Below are 26149 nucleotides of genomic sequence, written 5' to 3'. Positions count from 1 at the left end.
CACCCTTGATAATGGCATGATTCTCTCTCACTACAACAAGAGGAAACTAAACTAGTCTCGGATATGTAAGCGGTTTTAAATTACATAAACATCAATAGCAAAGCCATCATCATCACAAAACAAATCTATCGACCGAATAAATCAGATTACCGATCAGGAGAAGCCTTTGATGAGTGAGATCGTAACAAAGAATGCCTCTTTCACAAATTCGCTGGGATAGAACGATGAATGAGAATGGAGAAAAGAAATTAAGAGAAAGCAAATCCTATGGTACCCCTCGATGAAATGGTTGAAGAAAATAATAGAATATAAAAATAATTATTGAAGAAATTTTATTGAAGAAGAGATAAAACTTTATCGAAGAAATGAAAATGCTTCGATACATTAACATGTTCCCTCTCCTATTTATACAAATTATGAGAAAAATTTTCCTCAACAGAAGATTTTTGTAAAGAGATTTTCTCATATAGTTGAAGAAATCTTATCTTCTATCAGTGATATTAACGTTACGTTATAATTTTGTTCTTACGAGCAGCATTATATAATTCTGAAAACAAAAGCATGCCAATCGCCATTTAAAATCATAACCTACGGTGGAGACCCCCATTCCCTCTCGTGGTATATTCCCTCCGTTACTATGCGCATAACATGATAACGCATCGTTCCTCTTCCGAAATCGTTGTAACAGATGGCCGTTATAAACCGACAAAGGTCTCAGCTTGCAGCAGACTAAAGCAGACCTTTCCTTAATTTATACTCTCTTCACCGCCTTTCTTTTCTCTTTCCTTTTAGATTTAAATTCCATTCTTGGAAGCTTGCTTTGCTCTCCTCCCTCTGCTCCGCATCCATGATGTGAGACCGACCTCATAAGAACCCTAGCTATTTTCTTCCTTGCTTTCTGTGAAGGCGGTGCAGGAGCGAAACCCTTGCCGGATCCGGCGACACAATGGGCAACTGCTGCCGTTCGCCGGCGGCCGTCGCCCGAGAGGACGTCAGCACCCACTTCCACCACGAGCTCTCCGCCGGCAAGAACAATCTCCACCGCGGCGGCGGTGGGGGGACCGCCGCCGGCCACTCCAAGCGGCTGACCGTCCTCAGCCGCGACGTGAGGTCGGCCGGCGGGATCGAGGAGAAGTATGTACTCGATCGTGAGCTTGGCCGCGGCGAGTTCGGCGTCACCTACCTCTGCATGGACCGGGACACCAGGGAGCTGCTCGCGTGCAAGACGATCTCGAAGCGCAAGCTCCGGACGGCGGTGGACGTCGAGGACGTGCGGCGGGAGGTGGCCATCATGCGCCACCTCCCTCGGAGCCCCAGCGTTGTGACCCTGCGCGAGGCGCGGGAGGACGACGGCGCCGTTCACCTGGTGATGGAGCTCTGTGAGGGCGGGGAGCTCTTCGATCGGATCGTGGCGAGGGGGCACTATACGGAAAGGGCGGCCGCGGCCGTGACCAGGACGATCGTCGAGGTCGTGCAGCTGTGTCACCTGCACGGCGTGATCCATCGCGACCTCAAGCCGGAGAACTTTCTCTTTGCTAGCAAGAAGGAGAATTCGCCCTTGAAGGCCATCGATTTTGGGCTGTCCATCTTCTTTAAGCCCGGTGAGTCTTCTTTCCCTCGGGATCTATGATTATATGGTACTGTGGGAGATTTCGTTGAATGCACTGAACTTCGTAAGACTCACTTTTGAACTGAGTCAAGATATCGAGCTTGCCTTTGTGAGAATACTGGCCCGGAGTTCAGGCTTATCAGTTGCAACTGTTCTTGTCCCGAAGAAATGTTAGCTGACAAATCTACTTGCCTGAGTTAGTTTGCTTGTCACATTAGAGCCACTGGAAACATGCAACACACTTATAGCCCGTGCCATTTTGTTTTAGGCAGCAAATTTGCACTTTGGTGTGTCTAATAAAGGAAAAAACAGGAAAACTAGATCATTGATTTGTTGAGAGTTGTCTCTTTTAATGCTTTTGAATCCAAGTTGTTGTGGAGAGGGCAAAATTGCACTTTGGTAACACTTGGATTTATTGTTGGCTTTTTGCTCATGAAATTATGAATATCGTAATGCATATTGTAACTTGTGAAGATAATCTAATGTTAGTTGTGTTACCAAGATACACCGAGGTATGATGGTGGGTCTAAACTGTGCTCCTCATTCCCTTTTGTTATGAATATTATCAAGGGGATCCACATTGATTATTTCTACTTTTTCTTCAAGTGAGGCTTATTTTTGTGTCCCATCTTTGTCAAATTCTTTTGACCTCCATTAGAATATTGTTGCTCTAATGCCATTATGACTTTTGCCTCGGCGTGCTATGGTCGTATGACTTTCCAGACCAAGTTGTATCCTGCCTTTTATTTATTTGTCATCCTTCTAATTTCCTCTGAAATTTATTGCTGATAACAAATCATATCAGACGAGGTACATAGAGGTGTAAATAAGCAGTTCATTAAGTCATTAGTTACATCATAATTTTTTTCAACAATTATATATGATCTCTAGGCTATCCTTGTACTGTCAACTATGTTTTCTTTAGAATTTGGATTAAGAACCATGAAAATCAATTCTTTCATAGAATGAAAATTTATTTGTGTTTGGTGTTCAGAAATGGTCAAAATGTTATTGCATTAATTGGCTGGTGTTGGTGTGGTCTTCCTTATTGAATGGAAAGTATGTCAAAGCTAGATAAAAATTATATGCATTGCCTGATTCCTGTAGATGTATCTCGTTGAGTCATATCTTCATGTGTGTATACAGCTTTGACAAGTTGTAGATCTCACCCATAAAGCTTTCATTTTGGTGCAGTTGAGTTGAATGGAATGTTAGCACCACAGTGGCTTTGTCATCTCTTTTACTTTTGTTAACTGGCTATTGCATTCAGCTTCTGTAATATTAATGACTTCTATGAAATACATGCATAGATACATTTTATTTTGGTCAAAGTATATGGAATAGTTTCGTGTTTACTGCTAAAATAATTTTCAAGGACCTTTAAATTTAATTAGAGAAGTTTTGATCCTTCAATTTTCCAACTATAGGATATGAAATTACATAGGCATTACTTGTAAGGTTTAGCATATGCTTTTAGTATTGAAGTATTTTAATTTAATTTATAATCATCTTTGTAGGATAATATCATCTAATCTAGTTCTTATGGGAATTCATGTAGATGTGTCAAATTTAGAACTATGCAGTAACATATGTAAATTTTCTTCCTTTTAACTCAACCACAGTGTTCAAATTTAGAAAGCCTTTAATATTCGTTTTTGCCATTCCAGGTGAAAGTTTTTCTGAGATTGTTGGTAGTCCATATTACATGGCACCTGAAGTTCTAAAGCGGAATTATGGACCAGAAATAGATATATGGAGTGCTGGAGTTATTCTCTATATTCTATTATGTGGGGTTCCCCCATTTTGGGCAGGTAAGTTTATTCTTCTAGTGGAATCCAACCATGTATGATTTTCTATCTTATGTAGCACTTGTTACTGCTATTTAGTTGCAAACTTATGAAATCCTCAAAATGCTTTTATCGTGTCCTAGTTTGTGTCAGACACTGACACTGGTTGGATTCTTCTTAGAACATATTGGACTGCTTCAAAACATACTAGGATGTCTATATTTACTTTTATATTATCTTATGCCTGTATATGTGGGATGCTTATATCATCTATGTATTTGCTTCTAGGTAATAGGTGTTAGTGAATAATGTCAAAATATGTGTCTCTTGGATATTTGATACTATAATGTGAATTATCCTCAATATTTTGTGCAAGCTTGTAGTACTTTTGTTAAGGGCCATTGTGATTACATATATAATTGCCATAGTCTTTTATAAATTATAGATCATTATAGTTTAACATAGTCTATCAATATACGTTAATAATACTTACTAGTTTATGAATGATTTTTGTGGCATCTTGTTCTACTTTTTCAAAAATTTCCTGTGTTGATGTGTCTGGATGATGATGTGTCTATGTCCATTCTTCATATTTGCAAACTTGCAACACAACTGCCCTCTAGGCGCTTGCTATTCTTTATTGGAGTGACCTCTGTTTTCTCTTTTTAGATTTGCATGTAAAATTGCTTTCTGTGATGAGGAATACAATGTCTAAATTGCAGAAACTGAACAGGGAGTTGCCCAAGCTATTCTGCGGGGACTTATCGATTTCAAACGTGAACCATGGCCAAGTGTTTCAGAAAATGCGAAGAATCTTGTTCGGCAAATGTTGGAACATGACCCGAAGCTTAGGCTAACTGCAAAGCAAGTGCTTGGTATGGTAAATCTTGTAAATTTTTTGCACTTAAGAGGATTTTTTGCCACTTTGCTGTTATTTGTGCACTTCAAATATTGTCTGGCAGATTCTGCTTTCTGAATCATCCTTATTACTTTCTCGTGCTAATAATTAAATGTTTTTTGTACACCTTATAGCCATGATTTTGAGTTCCATAAACAACTAAGCTAAAGCTAGAAACGGAGGATATTTTTGAAGTGATTAGTGTCTAGGTAGACTTTAATGTAAGCTTTTCTAATAAAATTCTTTTAGTTCTAAATTGGAGGCCAGATTCTGTGAACTTAATTTTCATGCTAAGTTTTTGAATTGAAATTATATCTTAGAATTTAAAGAAGAGAGTGAACCTTGGTGTCACAATGAGGTTGCTTCTTCACAACTCAGGTGACCAGGGTCTGACTTTTAAGTGAGTACTCTGCTTGCAGGAGCAAGGTTGCATACACCTTCCTTGATCATGAGTTGGCTTGAGTCTTGTGCACTGGATTGTCTTTTTATTTTCTTAAACAATTTGCATGTTCATTAATCTTGATTTTTTTAATTTAATCTTGAGTTTTCTACATCCATCAACTTATATTCATCTACTTGAATTAGTTATTTCATTTGGATTATCGGTTATCAGTTTCTGTATTTAACAAACATAAATTTGTCAACTTTGTTTTAAAATTTTGATTCTATCAAATTTATTTGCCACTTTTCTGCTTTTGTATTTTCTTTAGTCATTGCAATTGGATGCCTAGAGGTCAGTCTTATATTCTTTCTATGGAGTCCATGATCAGATTTTTCCATTGTTCTCAACTTTCCTGTTGTGTTTTTCTCTTCAATAAATTCTTTTAGGAAGATAGTTTGTACTATTTTGCACACACAACAAAACATTGCATTGATGATACATGCCATAAATATTATTATTTATCAAACAATGTGCATTACATTAAAAGAAAAGTTTTATATAACAGTTGTTAGACCAACAATACTTTATGGATCTGAGTGTTAGTTAAGAAATAATATGAATAAGAAGTTTGTATTACTGAGATGAGAATGTTGAGATGGATGTGTGAAGTTAATAGGAAAGATAGAAAAAGAAATATGCTTATTCGTGAACAACTAGGTATCGCTTCGATAGAGGATACAGAGAGAATTGTTTAAGATGGTATGAACATGTATTTAGGAGATCAACGGAGGCGATAATTAGAAGAGTTGAGATGATTAATGTTAGTGGTCTGAGGAGAGGTAGATGAAGACATAAAAATATTTTAATAAAAACTACAAGTAAAGATATAAATATTCTAATGTTAACCAAACATATGATCTTTCACATATTTCAATAGTGGCAAAAGATCTATATAACTGACCCTAAATAGTTGGGACTTGCGGTTTTGTTGTTGTTGTTGTATCAAATAATGTGCTTTGGATAGAAAGTAAAGTTTTCCATCAGCATGTGCTTCCTAAGTAAAACAAGTTTGATCTCATCATTCTGGCGGAGGAGTTTGGATATAGTTTGTTGGATCAAGTTCTGCAATCTCAATATCAATTACTAGCACAATTTCCTGACTCAAATATGAATCAGTCAAGGACTTCTTTTTGTTTCTAGACTCTCAAATAATTGAAATGGATTAAAGCCAACTATTTAATTACTTTCTCAAATAGTTTAGCGTCGTGTTCTACTCTAAACAGTAGATATCTACTGGTGAATTGGAACATACTATTTTTACAGGTGTAGTTAGTAATTGTTGATATGATGATTCTAGTGGCTCATCTTTGTCTATAGTGATGTTTTCTCATTTGAAATAGGTTTTTGATTTTTATTTTCGACCCTGGTACTGTATATAGCAGTTTCTACTTTTTTTCCCCCTTTTTTTCTCTTTAAAACTTTTAGGTTGAAGCATTGAGTATAAGTTTGTTTCTAATGATCAGCTTTAAAATCATTATCTTGAAACATCTGATTATTCTCAAATACCAGATTTTTGGTTAGCAAGAGTGTTTAACCGATTATATCATCTATAACTTAAGCATTTGGTATGTAGTCATCTTGGATTATGGGCAGATGCAATAACAAAAAATATGTGAGCTTCTCATATTGGTGAAATGGTAATTGAACTAAAACCAAGTTCTTCTAGAATATCTGTGATTTACAGATTAGTTTCCTATGAGAACAGTGAACTTTCAAGTCTGAAAGTAAGTGATTGGTATACTTAAAAATAAGAAATCTTCTGATAAGTATTTTTTAATACAATACAAGTTATGGGTAAATTGTGTGCCAAAATATTGCTATGACAGGTTAGTGATCCATATCAGTTCCTCAACTGTACATGGCCGATTAGTGGGCGTCAATAATTGGGGACAAAACACAGTGCCATACTACCCTTTTAGGAGACTAATGTGCGATCCTCATTAGGTTCCTGAAATTCCAATTCTTATCACAAAGATAGAAGACTTTCTGAACAAGCAAATGAAAGAAAGATAAAAAAGATGAGGACACAACATTATATAAGATGATGCACATCATAGTTTAATTAGGTTGTGCATTAGAGTAGATCCTAATTGCCATGTTGTGAAATTATTTTCTTCTCTCTTTGTGGGTGTTCCTCGTAAACATCTGGGCTATCTGGTATCAGAGTAGATCCTGGTATGCATCTATGTAGGTTGTAAGTCTTTATATTGCACCAACAGGGTGATAGTGGAAAAGAAACGATTAAGATAGTAATGTTGAAAATAAATTGTTGATGAAGGGTTTTTCAAAAGAATCAGTACTATCCTCTTTGATGCCATGTTGTCCTTGTTTTACTTGAATTAAATTCTGAACTGTCAAACCAATGTTTCATCTGATATTGATCAAAACACAATTTCATGGCTGCACACATTGTATGTGGAAAGGCAGAGTAAGTTGAATTGGCTTATTACTTCCCTCATCGATTTTGTACTGACTAGTTGCCCAAATATCTAATATAAACCTTCCTTCATTGTAGAATTATTGCAGGTATTGAAAGAGAAGAGCGAGATAAGAATGTGATATTTGAGGGACTAGCATAACTGAAACAATGCTTAATAAGTTCTCCTAAACATTGATTTTGTTGTACCATTCAAGGAACTCAATTTCAGGTACCGGACCCATTTCGGTCCATGGTTGGTTGGACCGGTATAGGTTTGACTAATGCTGGTGTACCAACACATAATATGTCAGCATGTACCACTGTGCTGCTACGAGGGTGGAAGAAGAAGGAAGCAGAAGGTAAAAGGAAGGAAAGAGGAAGGAGAAGAAGGAGAATGAAGCAGGAGGAAGGAGAAGAATAAGGAAAAGAGGACGATGTTATGATCCCTTTTATTTTCTAAGTTTTTCTAGTCTAGTAAGAGTCGGATAGGAGCTTATTTGAGATTTATTTATTTTATTAGGAGTTCAAGTCTTGATAGACTCATGGGTGGAACTCTATAAATATGGATGTATCTATTTCTTTTCATCATCTATGAAATAGTATTCCAGCTTTTGACAAATCCTAGGAGGCCGATGCCCTCGAAGTGATCAAGGAGGCCAATCTCCTCGAAGTGATCATCCCATTTCTTTCCTCTTCTTCTATGATAAAACCCTAGGGGTCTTATCATCTGGTATTAGAGCAGCGATTCTCGACATTCCCATTGCAATTCCTCACATCACATCGCCGCCGTAGTTGTCATCAAGCCTTGCCCTCAAAATAGCAGTCGGTAGTAGCGCCCCATCCCGCTCGAGTGAGAAAGGGCCATCGTTGCTGACCACCCCCACACCAATCGCAGTTGTTTCCCAGCCAGCGGACCACCCTCTCGCTGCCCCTAGCCCTCGGCGACGCTGCTCCCAACCGCGCCACCACCGCTGGCTCTTAGCCTCGGCAACAGCCTTTCCTCCATGCAGCGATCGAAACAGGGCAACCCCCCATGCTGATCACCGTTGTTTCCTTCTCTACCGGCATTGACAGCAGCCGTTGCAGCCTTAGCCCTTGACCGCTTGCGATCCCTTGGCGCCGCCAACGTCTCACCCCATGCAATGCCAGAAACAAGGCAAATCCCCCACCGCCTCATCGCACCTTCTACTGTAGTCGTCGATCACCATTGTTTCCTTCTTTGCTATCGGCATTGACAGCAGCCGCCGCAACCTCAGCCCTCGACCGCTCACGATCAAGGATTGAAATATCGTACCGTACCGGTGTTTCGAGCTTGGTTTGGTACGGTACGGTACGGTATCGTGTACCATTTTGGCTCTTTGTTGTGCAACCGTTCAGAGCTTATAAAGTCTATTTGTAAGTTGCATTGGCTATGAAGTGTTTTCTGAAATGATTGCTTGTGAATCCCGAGTGAGGCGCTTTCTCTAACCCGTTTTCTTTTTTTGTAGGTCCTAAGGGACCATGGGAGGTTTCGAGGAGGTTGACCTTTGCGGATGGACACGCAAGAGTGCCGCACGATTTAGGAAAAATCAGCTAAGTCCGTGACAGATGGTATCAGAGCGGGACAAGTACTCATAGAAACACTTGGCATGTAAACGTGGGGGACCTAGCTGGGCTGCGTTGAGGGTAGTCGGCACGCGTGACTGTTTGGGGGAAAACGGGCATGGAGATGTAGGGAAAAGGAGTCGCTCGGAGGAGCTTGTAAAGTCTGTTTGTAATTTGCATTGTTTATGAAGTGTTTTCGGAAATGTTTGCTTGTGGATCCTGAATGAGGCGTTTTCTCTAACCCATTATCTCTTTTGTGGGTCCTAAGGGACATGGGAGGCTTCGGGGAGGCTGACCTTTGCGGACGGACACGCAAGGGTGCCGCACGACTTAGGCAAAACTAGCTAAGTCCGTGACACTAAGGCAACACAAATGAAGGCACACTTGGAGTCGATATGGAGATCGGACTCAATGGAGGGCTGACCCGTAGAATGGTGGGCGCAAGAGCCACCATCAACTAACTCAATGCAAAACGAGGGGAGCAACCGAGGTGTAACTTGGCGAAGCACCCAAGTTGCATGAAGGGAGCCGACATAGAAGATGAAACATGGAGTGGAAGCACAGAGCTTTCCTTGGACAGAGGTCAAGGACATAAACTCTTGTAGAGGTAAGAGAGGGATCATGTCATTCCACGAGTCCTTCATTCTTATGGAGCGGACTCATCCTGCATGGTGCCAAAGACAAAGGGAGCTTCGAGACATATGCATTTTACCTCAGAGAAGCATTTGACGGAGGAACTGAGGCGACTCAACTTGCGGAGGCGAAATTGGGATCAGAAGGCCTTGGCACGGGACAAGAGGACACGGAGGCGGGTACTCTTGAAAAATATGCCGTAGTGCTACCATTCACCATGAAGGAAGCGGTGCGTAGCGGAGATTGTGCTGGTGGGGGGGACAGAGGCCCAGGATCCAAACAATGGTGCACCATTTTCAGCGAAGTCGGTGGACTTCGGGAGCTACTAGGCAACGGACTGTCCTAGAGCTGTGCTTCATCTAGGTGTCACCCAAGAGCGGGTGGATGAAGGTCGATTGCCAAAGGAGCGAACACAATCAAAGGTGGAAGAGGCCCTACGATATGTTGGCAGAGGCCACACATGGAGGGATCGCAATCTAAGTTCATCCCACAATGATCAGAATGTAATGGAGATATCACCAGGAGGCGACATGGTGCAGCGGATCGTAGTGGAATAGTTCGTGGCAATGCGATACACATAGATTGTAATCCCGTGAGGGACTATATCATACGGAGGTATAATCGGGATCGACTGAGAGCTCCACTTCGGTGAATAACACGACGGCAAGAAGGGCTATGGATTCAAGGAGTGAAGGCCATGGTATCGCAGAGGCAGGTCTTCCGTGCGTGCATCAAATTTTGTATCAGATGAAAGCTTTGATCATCAGCATATGAGGGTTGTGTACTACCGAGGCAAAAGTTCGAATGCAAGTACTAGTGAGTCCCATGGGAGAGACTTGATCATGTAGAGGTATGATCGAAGCAGCTGGAGAGTTGGACTACTCCAGAGCCCTTATTTGCTTAAGGGAGCCCGACAAGTCAGAGGACAAGGTCGAGTAAGCGAACGTTGCTACCAAGGAAGCTAAGGAGAATAGAATCGGTGTAAACCCTACAACATGATGGCAGAGGCCATGCATGGGAGTTGCAGTCTGTCTTTCCATCGACCAAAGAGGAACTGCTTGGAGAACACAGAGGTGTTGAAGCAGGAGGTCGAAAGGGGCGAGGAAGCGACGACGAGTCCAGAGAGACATAGCTACCCAAAATCAAGAATCGGTTAGAATGGATGTGGACTCGGAGGAGTGCCATAGAGGCAGATCTACCGATCGTGAAGAAAGGGATGCAGATGTGAGGCGACGGATAGTAGGGCTATGGGCATGGTAGCGCCAAGGTATCGTAGAGGCGGGACTTCCGTGAAGTCATCGACCCCTTGCTCTCATGGAGGGAGAGCGCTTGGTCGTAAAAGAGGCCGAGGAGGTGGAGCATGCAGAGGCAAACTCCAAGTACCGAGACAAGGCTGAAGGGCAGAGGCCAAGGAACTTCGTAAGACCGGTGTCAACGAGCTTCTCATCAAGATAGCCGAAAGTGAAGGACTTCGGGTCTTGCAAGAGTGCATGACTAAGGAACGAAGCAGGTAGTACGTGGTGTTGTACCTTTGCTACTCAGGGGAGTGGGCGACAGGGTTGATAGAGAAGACGGTACAATCCTAGAGGTGACCAAAACTACAAGAGACTTGCTCCAAGTTGGGATGAAAACTTCTTGCATTCCAGGAGTTCGATGGCATTGAGAAGGTGAATTATAGTAACTAACTCAATGCAAGGAGTGCAAACACTTCGAGTGTTTTAGAAGTGTGAGCAAAGAGCAGGCGAAGGTCAGTAACCAGCTCGATGTATGAAGTACAACACTCGAGGAGGCGGGTGAAGTCAAGTAACCTTTGCCTTCTCAACTCTTAAGAGAATGGGTGAAACCGAGTACCCTAATTCGCTTATCTATCCAGTAGAGGAGCTCTGCATAGGTTCAAAGACCCTTCGAAGATAATGAAAGACAATAGTTGTCAAATCCTCACCAATGGTGATTAGTGTTACTGAGAGTAAATTATCCGCTTCATTTCTCAATAGAATGCCAATCGAAAGCGGAAGTGATGCGAATCTACTTGGAAGTGACAACTAAGTGAAAGAAGAGTCGATGGGCAAATTTTATGGAGGAAGGACCCAAAACTTCAAAAGTTTGTGAGGCGATACTCGTTAAAGCTCCAACAAGCATCCACCCAGTTCAAGCAGCATGAGGCATTTGAGAAACTGGCGTATAGTAAGGATGGTCTTTTCCTTTATCTAAAGGATCCACAGGAACCAACAGGGATCAATACAACTTAGCTAACCCCACACTTGAGTCAGAGTCATTGGCTAGTTGAAGCAGCATGGCGGATCAAAAGTTCGACTACTTAACAACAGCAGGGGAGAGCAGCTGGGAGCCAAGAGGCGCATTGCAGTTGGAGCAGAAGAATGAAGACTCAGCAAAGACGAGGAGTTGTAGTGTCGGCAAAGGCTTCTACGAGGACGTCGAAGGAATAAGTAGGGGAGAATGTCACGGACAAAATTCTAAATAGGATGTTTGATGCAATGCTTATGTATGTCCGTGTCCTTTGGTTTGTTCATGCTTTACACAACATGTAGAGGGACGGTCGAAGGCTTAATAGCCTCATTTTAGTTGGGTTTGGTGGCCGTTTTAGGCTTGTAAATAAAGGTTGTGTCATGTAGATACTTGTGAGAGATATTCGGTCTGTAGTGGACCATTTTGACCCTTTGTCGTGCAACCATTTAGAGCTTGTAAAGTCTGTTTGTAATTTGCATTGGCTATGAAGTGTTTTCTGAAATAATTGCTTGTGGATCCCGAGTAAGGCGCTTTCTCTAACCCGTTTTCTTTTTTTGTATGTCCTAATGGACCATGGGAGGTTTTGGGGAAGCTGACATTTGCGGACGGACATGCAACGGTGTCGCACGACTTAGGAAAAACCAGCTAAGTTTATGACAGCGTGGTGGATCGGGGTCCTCGATCCTATACATCTGCATATCGATATTATATGTTTGTTGGATCCAATCATGAAATTAATCCCACAACATAGTGGATTGATACATCGTATGCCATTGATGCATTAATGTGGTGATAATCATATGCTGATCGTCATGAATCATATTTGTCCAAGGCAGCTCCTGAGGCATATTTTGGTGAATGTTAGAGCTTCTACTTTCATTATTGATCTACTACTCTGTATCATACCGTTGCTCAGAGAAGGATGACCAACTATCACTGTATTGTTGTTGCCCGTATAATTCTCAATAATACGACGGCTGTGAATATGATGAGCTTCTTTCTATGTCTACATCATGTAGGCTCTGTCGTATCTGCTCAAATTCATCCACTGCCTTCTTCTTACCCTTCTCCTTCCCCTTCTGCACATAAACTTGGCCAGTACCTTGTCGAATTCCATGATCTAAATCTTGGGTGGCATGTGTAAAATATTGCTCCTCGGTCCATGCACCACCCTCAAGTTGTGTAGACGAGACCAATGACTGCTTGGCATCACCGCCATCATCCGTCGAGGCATTGTTGTCCATGTTGTTGTCATGTCTCTGGATTGAGCGAGTTGCTGAATGTGATTGTGAAGGTGTCTCGTCGCCCAACTCGATTCTTTCCAACGATGCGACTGATGCTATTGCCTTCCCTTTTGCCTTTGCACGCTAGGCGGACGACTGTGATCGTTGGGTGTTTGTAGTTCCTTGAGCAGTTTGACTCGATGTTGTTTGACTCCTGCCACGTTGTGATCGAGGGGGATTTTCCACTTGTTGGGGTTGTGCTTCTTCTTCTTCTATTGCCAAGGTGATAAAACGCGAAGGATGCTGAGGATCTCCCGCCTTATCAAATAGAGGATCCTCTTGGTTCTCTATTACTTCAACCCAATCTAACATCGACTTTGAATCTTCGTTGTAAAATTGGAGATCGATGAGATCAATATCTTGTTCCTCTGGCTCTTTAATCCGGCTCAGTATATCACAATCTTAGCCGTATGTTATAATGGACATATACCAGTTTCTCTAACTGTCTGTAGGAGAGTTTGTTGCGGACCTTCGTGTGAATCAATGCAAACGTCGACCAATTACGTTCGCAACCACTAGATGTTGTCGCTTGTGAAAGTACACAAACGATAACCTTCCTTAAGTGTGGTGCATGCCCTTTAAATTATAGCCACCATTTGACTGCAAAAAGATATAAATAAGATTTTATTAGCATAACAAATAATTAACATTAAATATAATTGATAATCAATATGTGTAACTTTTCCTCACCAGGATCCATAGTGTAACGACATGATATAGCTACAATGTCGGAGAATAAACAAACTGTTTCTCGAAATAATCGACCCTCCATAAGAGCATCGGCTGCATCAGTAGTGTTTGGCAAGAGTTGATATATAACATTTCGTAGTGTCGTTAGTAAATCATTTTGCGTTCCGAAAGCATATCGATATTGAATTGCCGGGTTTAGATAATACGCTACAAGACATAATTTTGTTAGTATGATTTTTTATTGTCTAAAAAATAATAAATTAAATTATTCTGTATATGAATTTACCTGTATTATGGATATCTTGATCCATATAAACTTCGGTCTGATAATCAATGATCCGTACATATTGGTCGGCCTTAAAATCATCTTTGAATGCTTTCCTAACCTCCTCTCTTGCTGAAATCATCATATATTTAAGATACGACATCTATGGATGCTTGTCCATATCGATCTTATGGAGAACAATATAAAGTGGTTCCATACCTTTTATGATTTCTGTCATGGTCTCCCAAAATCTAGAGGAAAGAATGGACTTTTTTATCTTCTTTCCATCGCTCAATCTCGAATATCTGGAATTAGACCACTCTTGTGAGGTGACCATTACCTTCAAGCCATGTCTTTTTTGCTGTAATGACTTTAATACAATAAAATTGGTCGCAAATCGAGTAATTTCAGGTCGGAGTATCTCACCGTTTGCATACTTTTGCATTAAAACATGGACCTAATGATGATTATATATAAACTTTGTAATTGATTGTGCTCGAGCTACACCATTCTTGACCGCGTCTAGCTCACCAATATCCTTCAACATGATCTATGCAATGAGCTGTACATGGAGTCCAAAACAAAGTTTTTCTTTTTTCCATCAATTGCAAATCGGCCTTCTTGAAATTCGCTCCATTGTTGGTTATTATTTGGACAACATATTGTTGTCTGATATCCTCTACTATAGTGTCCATCAAGCTCTCAACGTAGTTTGCATCTTTGTTCTTTTCAGAAGCATTAACTGACTTATGAAACACCACTCTTCTGTTGCAATAAACAAGAAAGTTGATGATACTCATTCTTGTTGGTCCTGTCCAACTGTCATACATCAGTGCTACTCCATATTCGTCTCATTGCCTCTTGAAGGATTTGATTCAATCCTTTAGTTCTGCCACCTCCTCATCTAAGTACACGTCGTAAATCTCTCTCGGTGTTGGAGGTTGGATCCCCGTGCTAGACTTTTGAATAAAAGAGACCATGCTCTGATAATATGAACATTGGGCTGTGTTGGCTGGAATCTTGTGGAAGTTGAACCATTTTGAAATTGCCTTCCCAATATCCCGCTTCTTTTCTTTTGTGTATGCATCGTCAATCTGTGTTTGTTTCGCTGTTTGTGGGGCATAGGCTTGCGGATCAATATCAACAATATCTGGTGCGGACCTCCTGCCAAGACCTCTTATAAAATCACGGAGTCCACCATACCTCATGCTACTAGTGCGGCCTAACTAAGGAGCAGTTGGTTGCCTCATGCCGGTCGACCTATGGATTTCACTACCACTGCCATGCTCCAATTGTGAGTTAGGTCGTCGATGCCTCATTGCTTCGTCGATCGTGATACACGAATCCCAACTGTGAGATCCGGGTCAACTTGATCGCCGCAACTCTCATACTGATCATAAATTGGTTCCTGCGTAGCCCTATAATATTCTTCCTCAAATCTTGCCTTTGTTTTTATTGTATCTTTCTTTGCTTGTTGTAGCTTGCTTTGAAATAATTTACGGATCTCCGTTGGAACCTTCTTGCATTTTGTAACATCAGGATATCTGTCGATCAAATGCATCTTCACTCGAGTTATTCCTCCATCCTTGCCAATGTAGTCACAATAAATACATTGCCAATGATGATGGTCCCATCTATCTTGCCTGCATGAACCCATGTATTATCATATGGCTGTTCCTTTGGTGTCATGATCTTACTAAATTTAAATCAAATAAGCTATAAAGTATAAACATATTGAATTGACCAAATATCGATAAAAAATCACTAATCGCAGCATTAAATAATTTTATTAAAGCATAACTAATTTTATTTTATTATCATAAATATGTTACATACATAAAAGAAGCATTAAATACATAATTTTGATCCAATATAGGTCAAATTATGATAAAATCATCATTAGATATACTAATCACCTAATTAACATAGTTAATTATCCACTAATTATTTTTCTTTCAACATTATAAATATGTCAAACACACTAATAGGTATTAAAAACATTAAATTGATCTAAAATCGATCAAATTTTGATTAAATCATCATTAAAATAACTAATCGTAGCATTAAATAACTTTAATAAAACCTAATTAAACCTATTTTACCATCATAAATATGTCAAACACATAAAAGAAGTATTAAATATGTAATTTTGATCCAATATAGTTCGATGAAATTATCATTAGATATAATAATTACATGATTAACATAGTTAATTACCCACTAATTATTTCTCTTTCAATACTATAAATATGCCGAACATCGTAATTGGTATTAAACACATTGAATTGACATAAAATTGATCAAATTTCAATTAAATCATCATTAAAATGATTAATCGTAGCATTCAATAACTTTAATAAAACCTAATTAAACTTATTTTACTATCATAAATATCTTTCAATATTTAATATGCATGAAATATAAATATTTGACCTATTAAGTGTCTAATTTTGATTTAATCAATATTAAACACACTAATCATAATATTAAAGATCTTAATTACTCTCTAATTAAAGAAAGAGAATGCATATCTCTTGATTAGAAAGTTCTTTCTCTTAATCTTCCCAAATTAACCTCGATTCAATTCACAGATCGTTGTTTTGTAGAGTTTAGGAGAGCACAAATGTGAGAAAAAAAGATTTTGAGATAGTTTAAGAAAGTATAAGAATGAAATAGAGTGAAATATGGGAGAAGGGTTTAAAAACCTATGAGAAACGGCTTCAACGGCCAATTTGACCGTTGGAGCACTGTTACCGAGCAGTAACGATCGTGGCGCTTTCAAAATCGGTAACTGCTACCGAGCTGTGTTGTGGCGCTTTCGAAATCGGTAATGGTAGCGGTAACCATTACCGAGTTGTGTTGTGGCGCTTTCAAGCTCGGTAATGGTTGGGGCTTTCGAGCTGTTACGGTAACGAAGGGCGCTTTCGAGCTATTTCGGTAACGGTTGGCGCTTTCGAAATTTACAATTACCGAGTACCGAGCTGTGTCGATTTTGAGCGGTAACGGTCGAAATCGACTGTTACCGTTATCGAGCGGTAATGGTCGAAATTTCAATCATTATCGCCCGATATAACCCTGTATCGTCTGATACAGGGCGCTTTTAAGTGTTCCGCCCGGTGGCGAGCGGTCCGCATATCGGTATACTGTCGAACCAGTACGTACCGCCGATATTGGGCGATACAACGATCCCTCAGAGTACGTCTCATCCCTCGGCATCTCCAGCGTCTCATCCCATGGTACGACAGAAACAAAGCAACCCCCACGCCGATCGTCGTTGTTCCCAACCGTGCCACCATCGCTGCTCCTAGCCCTTGGCAACACTGCTCCTAGCCGCGCCACCATCACTGCCTCATAGCCATGCCCTCAACGTTGCCTCTAGCCGACGTTAGCCTCCCAGCCTTGGCAACAGTCCTTGGCGAAGTTGCTCCCAGTCGCGCCATCATTGCTGCCTTCTAGCCTTGTACTCAACGTTGAAAGTTGCACTGAATAGGGGCAGTGCTGATGCCCTTGACCAGACATCAAAAACAAGAACTGGGGATTACAGATTTGCAATCCTACGCAATGACTACTGTTAACTCAGTGAAAGCCCAACTAGAAGCCTTGGAAACTAGAATTGAAAACCGGCTACAAGAAACCCTTAACGATTTAAAGAGCTTCAGCAAGTTTCAACAAGATGAAAGTTCAAGTCTTATGTTGAACCGATTTAGAGGCACAGGAAAAAGGAACCAAGAACAGGACACAAGCTACCCACGTATGAAGGTGGAATTCCCAATATGGGAAGATGGAGATCCAACCAGTTGGATCTCTAGGGCAGAAAAATTCTTCCGTTTTCATAAAACTCCAGAATAATCCAAGGTGGAAATAGCTTCAATTCAACTAGATGGAGGTGCAATCCAATGGTATGATTGGTACAAAACCTGTCACGGGATCCCCTCGTGGAAGCAATTCAAGATAGGACTTCTTGTTCGCTTTGGACCATCTAAATATGAGAATGTTGATGGGCAGCTCGCCAAAATTCGTTAGACTTCTACAGTACAAGAATATCAGAGTAGATTTAAACGACTGTCAAATTAAGTCAGAGATTGTTCCGAACGATAACTGGTGGGAACATTTATCGACGAACTTAATTCAAATATCCGGTACGAAGTCAAAGCTCACCAAGCCCACACTATAACAGCGCAATCTCATTTGCACGTTTGCATAAGGAAAAATCAGTAGGGAGAATCGTTGAAATAGAAGTGACAACAAATAGATGATCAGCAAGCCACCAGCCTCATTTATTCCCAATCGAAACCCTAACACCCGAAGACTAACTCGAGAATAACCCAAGGAAAGACCAGTGAAGGGTTTGTGCTGGCACTGTGATGAAAAGTGGAGTAAGGAGCACCGATGTAAACAAGGGCAACTTCTGATAATTGAACCAATTGGAGAGGAATCATAAGCTAACAATGTGGACTCCGATCATGAAGGTATGAATTCTGATGAAGATATTGGACCTATCACACATATAGTACATGCATTAACCGACTACTCTAACCCGCAAACTATGAAATTGAAGGAACTTTGGAACATTAGCCTGTTATGGTTTTAATTGATACTGTTAGCACTAACAATTTTATGGACAGCAAGGTTGCTGACTTATTGACTTACCACATTGAAGGATGTGACAAATTCGAAGTAAAGGTTGTTGATGGATGGATTTTAACTTGTGATAGTAAGTGTTCGAAGATAAAACTGATTATACAGGGCCAAGAATTGCTTGTGGATTTCTTTTTGCTACCCTTGGAAGACTTTGAAGTGGTACTTGGAATTAAATGGCTATCAACCCTGGGTGATATTTCTTGGAATTTTTCTAAACTAATCATGAAGTTTTTTACTAATGGAAAGCAGGTGATCCTAAAGGGAAGACGTAGAAGTAAGGTCACAACTGCCACTAACCATCGGATGGAGAGAGTTCTTCAGAAGATTGTAATGATTACTACATCGAAAGGCCGGCCCATTGCTTACACTATCACGAAGTGGAGACCCTACTTGATCAACGGGTTGGGATGCACTGTAGATATCCTATGACTAAAGTGCAGAAAGAGAAGCTCCCAGAGTTTGATGCTACATAGCCTTGAGGACAAGGCTGATTTGAAGGGGGATGAATTGTTAAGATCCCTTTTATTTTCTAAGTTTTTCTAGTCCAGTAAGAGTCGGATAGGGGCTTATTTGAGATTTATTTATTTTATTAGGAGTCCAAGTCCTGATGGACTTAGGGGTGGAACTCTATAAATATGGATGTATCTTTTTCTTTCATCATCTATGAAATAGTATTCCAGCTTTTGAAGTGATCAAGGAGGCCGATCCCCTCGAAGTTATCATCTCTTTTCTTTCCACTTCTTCTATGATAAAACCCTAGGGGTCTTATCAGACGATGAGGAGGAGATGGAGGGGAAGTACCGACCTGGCAATAGGCAGCAGCAGGCTTGTGGCATGGGCAACGCCCAGTGCTGCCAAGCTCTTGAATGGCTGTGAAATGCATTGATATGGGTCTTACAGAAAAAAATAAACTGATCCGGACCATCCAAAAAAGGTGGTCTGCATCCCAGTTCACACCAAGATTGGTAGGTGTCGGTCATTACGGATCGGTCTAGGCGAAATCTTAATCCTTGGTTCTATAAGTTAACATTCTAAAAAATGTCATGTTACTTCTACTGAGAGTAGCTTGTTTCTTCCATAGCTTCACTCAAACATTAAGACTTGGGGTGTTTATCAATCTAGACTTGATGAGAGTTATAAATGCTTTACTTATTGCAGCAGATCAACAACCAGAGTTTTGTTATCTCCAATCACTGTAACAGAGTACAAAAATGAATCTTGGAGGTTTGTAGATGAAGAGTTTTCATTGCATGAAGATGTTGGCATGCCCATCTGAAGTTCAAGATTAACTTCTATCTTTCAATCAAATATAAATTGTTGGTTAAAAGTTATAGTTTCTTAGCAGAAATGGATCGATAATTGGTGGATGTGAAATCTCTATCTCATGTCAAATTCCCATCCCAGGGGTATCCAGTATTGCTATGACATGCAGCTTTTTATTTGTGAGTTCTAGAAAGAATGTGGCTCCCATTTTGGACCTACAAGTCTGTGATATTATTGTTTATGTGAGTTAATCTCATTTTTATTATGCGTGATGGCAGTTAACTATAGCTGGTTCATCATAGCAGTTATTGTTGCCATGTGTCAGGACTCTGTGAGGCTAATAGATGAAAAGTAATGTTCATGCATCAAGGCATACATTTTAAAATGTTAATTTGCAACAGAAAGTATGTTCTACGTAAAATTATTGGATTTACTCATAAACTACAAGACTGTAGACCAGTTGGTAAACGGGGATGCTAGTACAGTGAAGATTGTTAAATAACAAATGACATACTATTCTATAAATGTCTCGAAGATAATTACAGACTAAATATCTAAACTATGAGTTGCCTTTGTAGACAAATAACAAAATTCACTCATTGCCAACTATGCCAAACAGATTGTGTGCTTTAGTGCCTTGATTGCTTCAGCTACAATCTTGGCAATAATGCATGTGCATGGACATAATAGTAATGAATTGTCGTATAAAATGGTTTTGAAAGCACATGCATGTCACATTATAAATTGAAAATCACCAAGTACAGTGTGCATCAATTGCACTGACTGTTTTCTAGTACAGTACAGCGTGCTCCAAGTTGGTGACTCTTTTATGTTTCTTCCCACCCACACATTATGTCGAAGTGATCCTTATTTATTCTTATTTCTTGCAGAACATCCTTGGCTTCAAGATGCTAAAAAAGCTCCAAACGTACCTCTAGGGGATGTGGTTAAGTCGAGGCTCAAACAATTTTCAAGGATGAATCGTTTCAAGAGGAGAGCTTTAAGGGTTTGTTGATATTTTCTTAAATTATGTCATCAGATGTTTGAAAACCATGTTATGAGTCTCAGCTCTCCAAATCTTCTTCTAATTTTGATGGAATATTTTCTTGCAAAACTAGGTTATCGCTGATCATTTATCCACTGAAGAAGTTGAAGATATAAAAGAGCTTTTTAAGACGATGGATGTTGACAATGATGGTATTGTTTCATACGAGGAACTCAAAACTGGGCTTGCAAAATCCAGTTCCCATCTTGTGGAGTCTGAAGTGCAGATGCTAATTGAAGCTGTAAGTGTATTCAATTCCTATATGTTTGTTCCTAAAATGCTTTTTACCCTAGGCACGACAACAAAAATAATGGTCGCCTGCCATGTATCAGATGCATTCAGCTTGACAACAGTGTGCTCCATTTAGTACTTGTTCCAAATCCAATTATATTTGATGCTTTGACTTAGAAAGTTCAAACTTATAATTGTAGTCTATCTTTTTACACTGGATTTCAGGCCTAGGTTTGCTGTGCAGTCCACTAGTTTGCAACTGAAGGATAAAGAGGTCACTAGTGAATAAATGTTTCATTTTTGTTGAGTTCTAACTACATGGATTACCTAAATTCATAGATACAATATTCTTGGAGTTCTAAGCTCTTAACAATTCTTCAAAGCAGAGAAAAATGTACATCTTAGCTTTTGACCTGAGACATTCAAGCTTCTCGGCATCTTATCAGTCAAGACTGTAGTGTGACAGATCAAATAGGAACAGTTTTATCTTCCCTTCTTGATCTGTTGGAAGATATTGTACTATATATCACAGATTGTTTAATTACTTGCTATGAACCTGACATGCAACTATATCTCTCAACTTGAGGCCAAACTGATCTGAATTCTTAAACTTTACGTTGAAAATGAGATCTATTAAATCAGGTTGAACTGGGCCAGGTCAAGTCAAACAGAAACAAAATTAAAGAAGTTTCTGTGAAATGAGGTTTGACAACCTAAAAATGAAATTTGTATCATCAGATTTACATGAGAAGTGCTTGAGAAACATCATAAGTCAAAAGTTATATCAGTTGGTTTTGTTTTTGAATTTTGGGTTCCATTGAGTTATATTCATTAAATTCTCTTTTTTTCCCCTCAAAAGTAAAGGATAAAAGAATGTTTAACATTGCAATAAGCTACTAATTTCTATTTTATGCTAAAACTCATAAAATTTAGTCAATCTATCTTGTTGCTATCACCTTGCAAGGTCATGCAGCAAACGAGGTCCATGGAAACATTGTTTGTGGTCATTCTCCTTTGTCTCTTAACTAGTCACTGGAAAACCAACATCATTGAAAGACAAAATTGAAGAGAACAATGCCAATGATGTCACAGCCATGAATTACATATATTGAATAATAAAATCCTAGACAGAGAGAATGGTTATATGGATTTGATTATTGTGGTATACTGACCATATCTTTTGAACTATAGGTCATGACATTGAAATCGGAATTGGAATCGACCAATGGTGAAAACTTGATATCAACAGGATCAGATTGGCAAGACCAGACTCAGTTGAAAATTAATTTAATCAGTCCAACCGAGTCTAATGGCATTTTAGGACACACCGTAGCTGCCAGTGCCTATATTGATAAGGTCCAAATTGGTTGCACTATATATATACTTCAGTATCAGTTCACCTGCCCATTAGTAGCTTTGTTGTGCAATATTGTGGTGCCATTGTTCTAAAGAGCAGCAGCTGCAGTATGTAGGCAGTCAAGGCACTGTATCGTATATATGTAGTAAACAGTAAAATATCAAAAAATAACAACAAAGATATATGTGATTTAAATATGGAACAATATAAAGTGACGCACTACAGAATCCATGTAAAAGTGTTGTAATTAAGAACTTCATTGACCATGTTAAATACTATCAATATAGTATACCAGAATAAACGATGATACCTAGGAAGATATGTAAACCTCAGATGGTAGCTATAACTTATTCATCTATATGTGAACCACATATCCAGTTCATTGTTATAGGTGGCTGCATATACGTGTCTATGCCGCTGTTTGTACAGATTTAATAAGCAGCCACATAAACATATGGCCACATATGTGATGAGAGTGCATCTTGAGGCTGCACATGCTCTATGAATTTGGTTTTGTGATGTGGCCATATCACCGGCCACATATGCATATGTGGCCTCGTAGACCACATTTTAGAACACTTACTTGCCATATTGAAGTACATTGACGCTTCAGCTAATTTCTTATACTGCATGTCTATGCCGCTGTTTGTACAGATTTAATAAGCAGCCACATAAACATATGGCCACATATGTGATGAGAGTGCATCTTGAGGCTGCACATGCTCTATGAATTTGGTTTTGTGATGTGGCCATATCACTGGCCACATATGCATATGTGGCCTTGTAGACCACATTTTAGAACACTTACTTGCCATATTGAAGTACATTGACGCTTCAACTAATTTCTTATACTTGTTTCGTTCCAAGTGGATTAGACCCAAACAGACCCTGATTGAGTCTAGACCAGGTTGACAAGTGCTGGACTTGGTCAGCCATATTATGGTCGTTTTAAGTTCTATTTGGGCCCTTTTTAGCCTCATTTTGTTATGTTTTGAGCCAGTTTAGGGCCTCTTTGAGCCCGATGTTGGTCTATTTTCAGCGACCAGCAATATTTGCAGCAAGGCCAGCTAATTTACTTGCTATTTTGACTTGAAGTTGATACGGACTGCAGTCAACAGAATTGTCAAGGCTCTGGACTGTCAAAGGTGCCTCTTATACCAATTAGGGGAGGTTCAAAGCCTAGTTGCAACAAGACTAGCAGTTTACAACAAGTTGGAGGGCAACCAAAGGTTTGCTTAAATCCGAGGGTTTACTGACATGTTACGCCCACATCGTACTTGTGCAGTCTGGTTAGCTTATTTTATTTAAACTAGCTAAAGAACTCTTCATGTTCGGGTCATATATCTTGCTTGAGCAAATGAAGGTCCTGAGCTCATTGTAACTCCGTGAACATGCTTGACAATTTTGCAAAGGATGTAGGCACCATGTACTGCAATATTATTGATTGCTTCCGTTTGACAATGCTGCTTGCTCAGAAGAGGAAGACTGCATAATCTGATTGATCGAGTTTGACCAAACAGGTGGATGCCACTGGTAAAGGAACCCTAGACTATGGAGAGTTTGTTGCTGTATCTATTCATTTACAAAGGATGGCTAATGATGAGCATCTCAGAAGAGCCTTCTCATATTTTGATAAGGATGAGAATGGCTATATCGAGCCAGAGGAGCTTCAGGAGGCATTGGCGGAAGATGGAGCTGCTGACAGCATTGATGTGGCGAATGATATTTTACAAGAAGTTGACACTGACAAGGTGACCGATATATGTTATCGTTGGAGGCCAACTTACATTCAACCATTGACATGTATAATTTTTTTGTATTTTGCAGGACGGACGAATTAGCTACGATGAATTCGTGGCAATGATGAAAACTGGAACAGACTGGAGAAAGGCTTCACGCCACTACTCGAGAGGGAGGTTCAATAGTCTGAGCGTCAGACTAATGAAGGACGGGTCTCTAAACTTGGGCAATGAGTAAATTACGTTTCCGAGGTCTCATCCATTTGTTGAGAATTGGTCCCTTCCTTTTCGGCGGAAGTCCTCTAGTTAGGTCAACCAACCACTCTTGATTGGCTTACCATGTAATTAGTTCTTTGACCCTCGTGATGGGTACCCGACGCTTGCATTGGATTTGATGTGTTGTACAATAGTGCATATGTTGTAATCTTAAATTGCACTTTTTATTTGAGCATGATGACTGTTGCTTTGAACGATGGATTAAATGGGCTTGTTAGAGTATATTCTGATGAAATCCTCCTGAGAGCAACGCTGATCGATGCAACAACTAAAAAGTAAGTAGTTCCCGCTGGGAGCACATATTAGTAGTTAGTACACCTGTAAGTTGCCTGCTCTTATTGTTGCAGGCGCTACATCTACGGGAACGCCATATCGACGCTACATCTAAGGGTAGGCCATGCCATTGTCACGGAATATAGCAATCTTATAATGAAATTATGACGTTTCTGTTGTGATTGATTGATTGTCGTTGTTGTTATTCTTGTTATTGTTGTTATTATTTTTATTTATTATTATTATTATTATTATTATTATTATTATTATTATTATTATCATTATTATTATTATTATTATTAATTTATTGTGAAAATGCTCTAACATAAACTATTCCCAAAAGGGCAAATCCATGGTTGTGAGGTTTCCCTTGAAAGAGGGGTCGGGTGCTTGTACCATTGACCGTGTTGTCGGTTCAGAAATCGAAGTTGGAGTTTCAATCTTTGATCTTATTATTAAGAAGCCAAATCGACTCTCAGTTCTCATGCCCAACCAGCGGTTCCATTGTCGACAGCGTTCTCGGCTTGATCTTTGTTGTCGGTTCAGAAAACGGAGGAGTTCTCTGCTTTCCCGATTAGTAGTGCTTGGCCTTTGCCCTTAGCGAGTAGAGACGTCTCGCTCGCTTGATAGATGCTTTTTCTTTTTTGTTTTGCGTATGCTAACTACTTTCGTCCAAGTAGAAGACAACAAGAGAGAGTTTTAAAGTGTAGGGAACAAGCAGTATCTTATTATTATGTCCATGTCCATTCATTCTTAAAGCAAAAGGGAACAAACAGTATCTTATTATTATGTCCATGTCCATTCATTCTTAAAGCAAAAGGGAACAAGCAGCATCTTATTATTATATCCATGTCCATTCATTCTTAAAGCAAGCAAAAGGGTATTGTGCATAAGTGTGGGAGTTGGGGAGTTCGTTGCTTGTTGGGTTTACAGCTGACTTTAATTTTCGCTTGGTCCGACTGCTTTAACGTTAAAAGAAAGAAAGACCTCTTGGCTCTAAATGCATTATTAGCACTTGGGCGAAGTAGTATTATTAACTTAAAAAAGAATTGATCGAGCGAAACACGAATTGATTGAGGCAGATGGATCCAGTACTAAATTCTACAATATTCTTTTAGTTTTTTTAGTCCCCCCGTCATTTGTTCTTCCCATATGTGATTGGATTTTCTTTCATCTGTAGTAGTGACTGTGAGCACCTTTATTTGGTTCGTATTTAGGAAAAGAATCTTAATATATATATAATAAATATCAACTAGTTAAAAACAAAAAGAAAAACAAAGAATAAACTCTGCAAGATTTGGGGAGGGAGGATAAATATATGCAATCTTAATAAATAAAATTCAGCCAATTCATCTAGAAAATATAAACGTAGTTCTGTTAAGGTAATTAAGGATTTCAATTAGACTAAACTTACCCTCACAAATCCTCTATATAAACTCTAGGGGGATCCCCTCCTCTATATGTTCT

General features: G+C 39.7%; 1 protein-coding gene across 2 annotated transcripts; it reads left to right on the top strand.

Moving 5' to 3' along the window:
* The first annotated feature begins 773 nt into the window (after positions 1-773).
* Positions 774-24603, top strand: LOC135644612 (calcium-dependent protein kinase 16-like). Of its 2 annotated transcripts, XM_065162341.1 has the most exons (7): positions 774-1601; positions 3277-3420; positions 4119-4271; positions 20652-20767; positions 20880-21047; positions 23915-24145; positions 24222-24603. In XM_065162341.1, the coding sequence occupies exons 1-7, from the start codon at positions 947-949 to the stop codon at positions 24369-24371; spliced, it is 1617 nt and encodes a 538-aa protein (XP_065018413.1). In that variant the 5' UTR covers positions 774-946; the 3' UTR covers positions 24372-24603. The 2 variants fall into 2 exon arrangements, with proteins under 2 accessions (XP_065018413.1, XP_065018414.1); XM_065162342.1 differs by lacking the exons at positions 23915-24145; positions 24222-24603 and adding an exon at positions 23490-23785 and having other exon boundaries at positions 809-1601.
* Positions 24604-26149: the final 1546 nt, after the last annotated feature.

The sequence above is a fragment of the Musa acuminata genome, chromosome BXJ3-8 (genome assembly GCF_036884655.1).
Source record: "Musa acuminata AAA Group cultivar baxijiao chromosome BXJ3-8, Cavendish_Baxijiao_AAA, whole genome shotgun sequence".
In the NCBI taxonomy this organism is placed as follows: Eukaryota; Viridiplantae; Streptophyta; class Magnoliopsida; order Zingiberales; family Musaceae; genus Musa; species Musa acuminata.
Note: the sequence above shows the minus strand (reverse complement) of the source record. Positions and strands in the feature narration are given on the sequence as shown.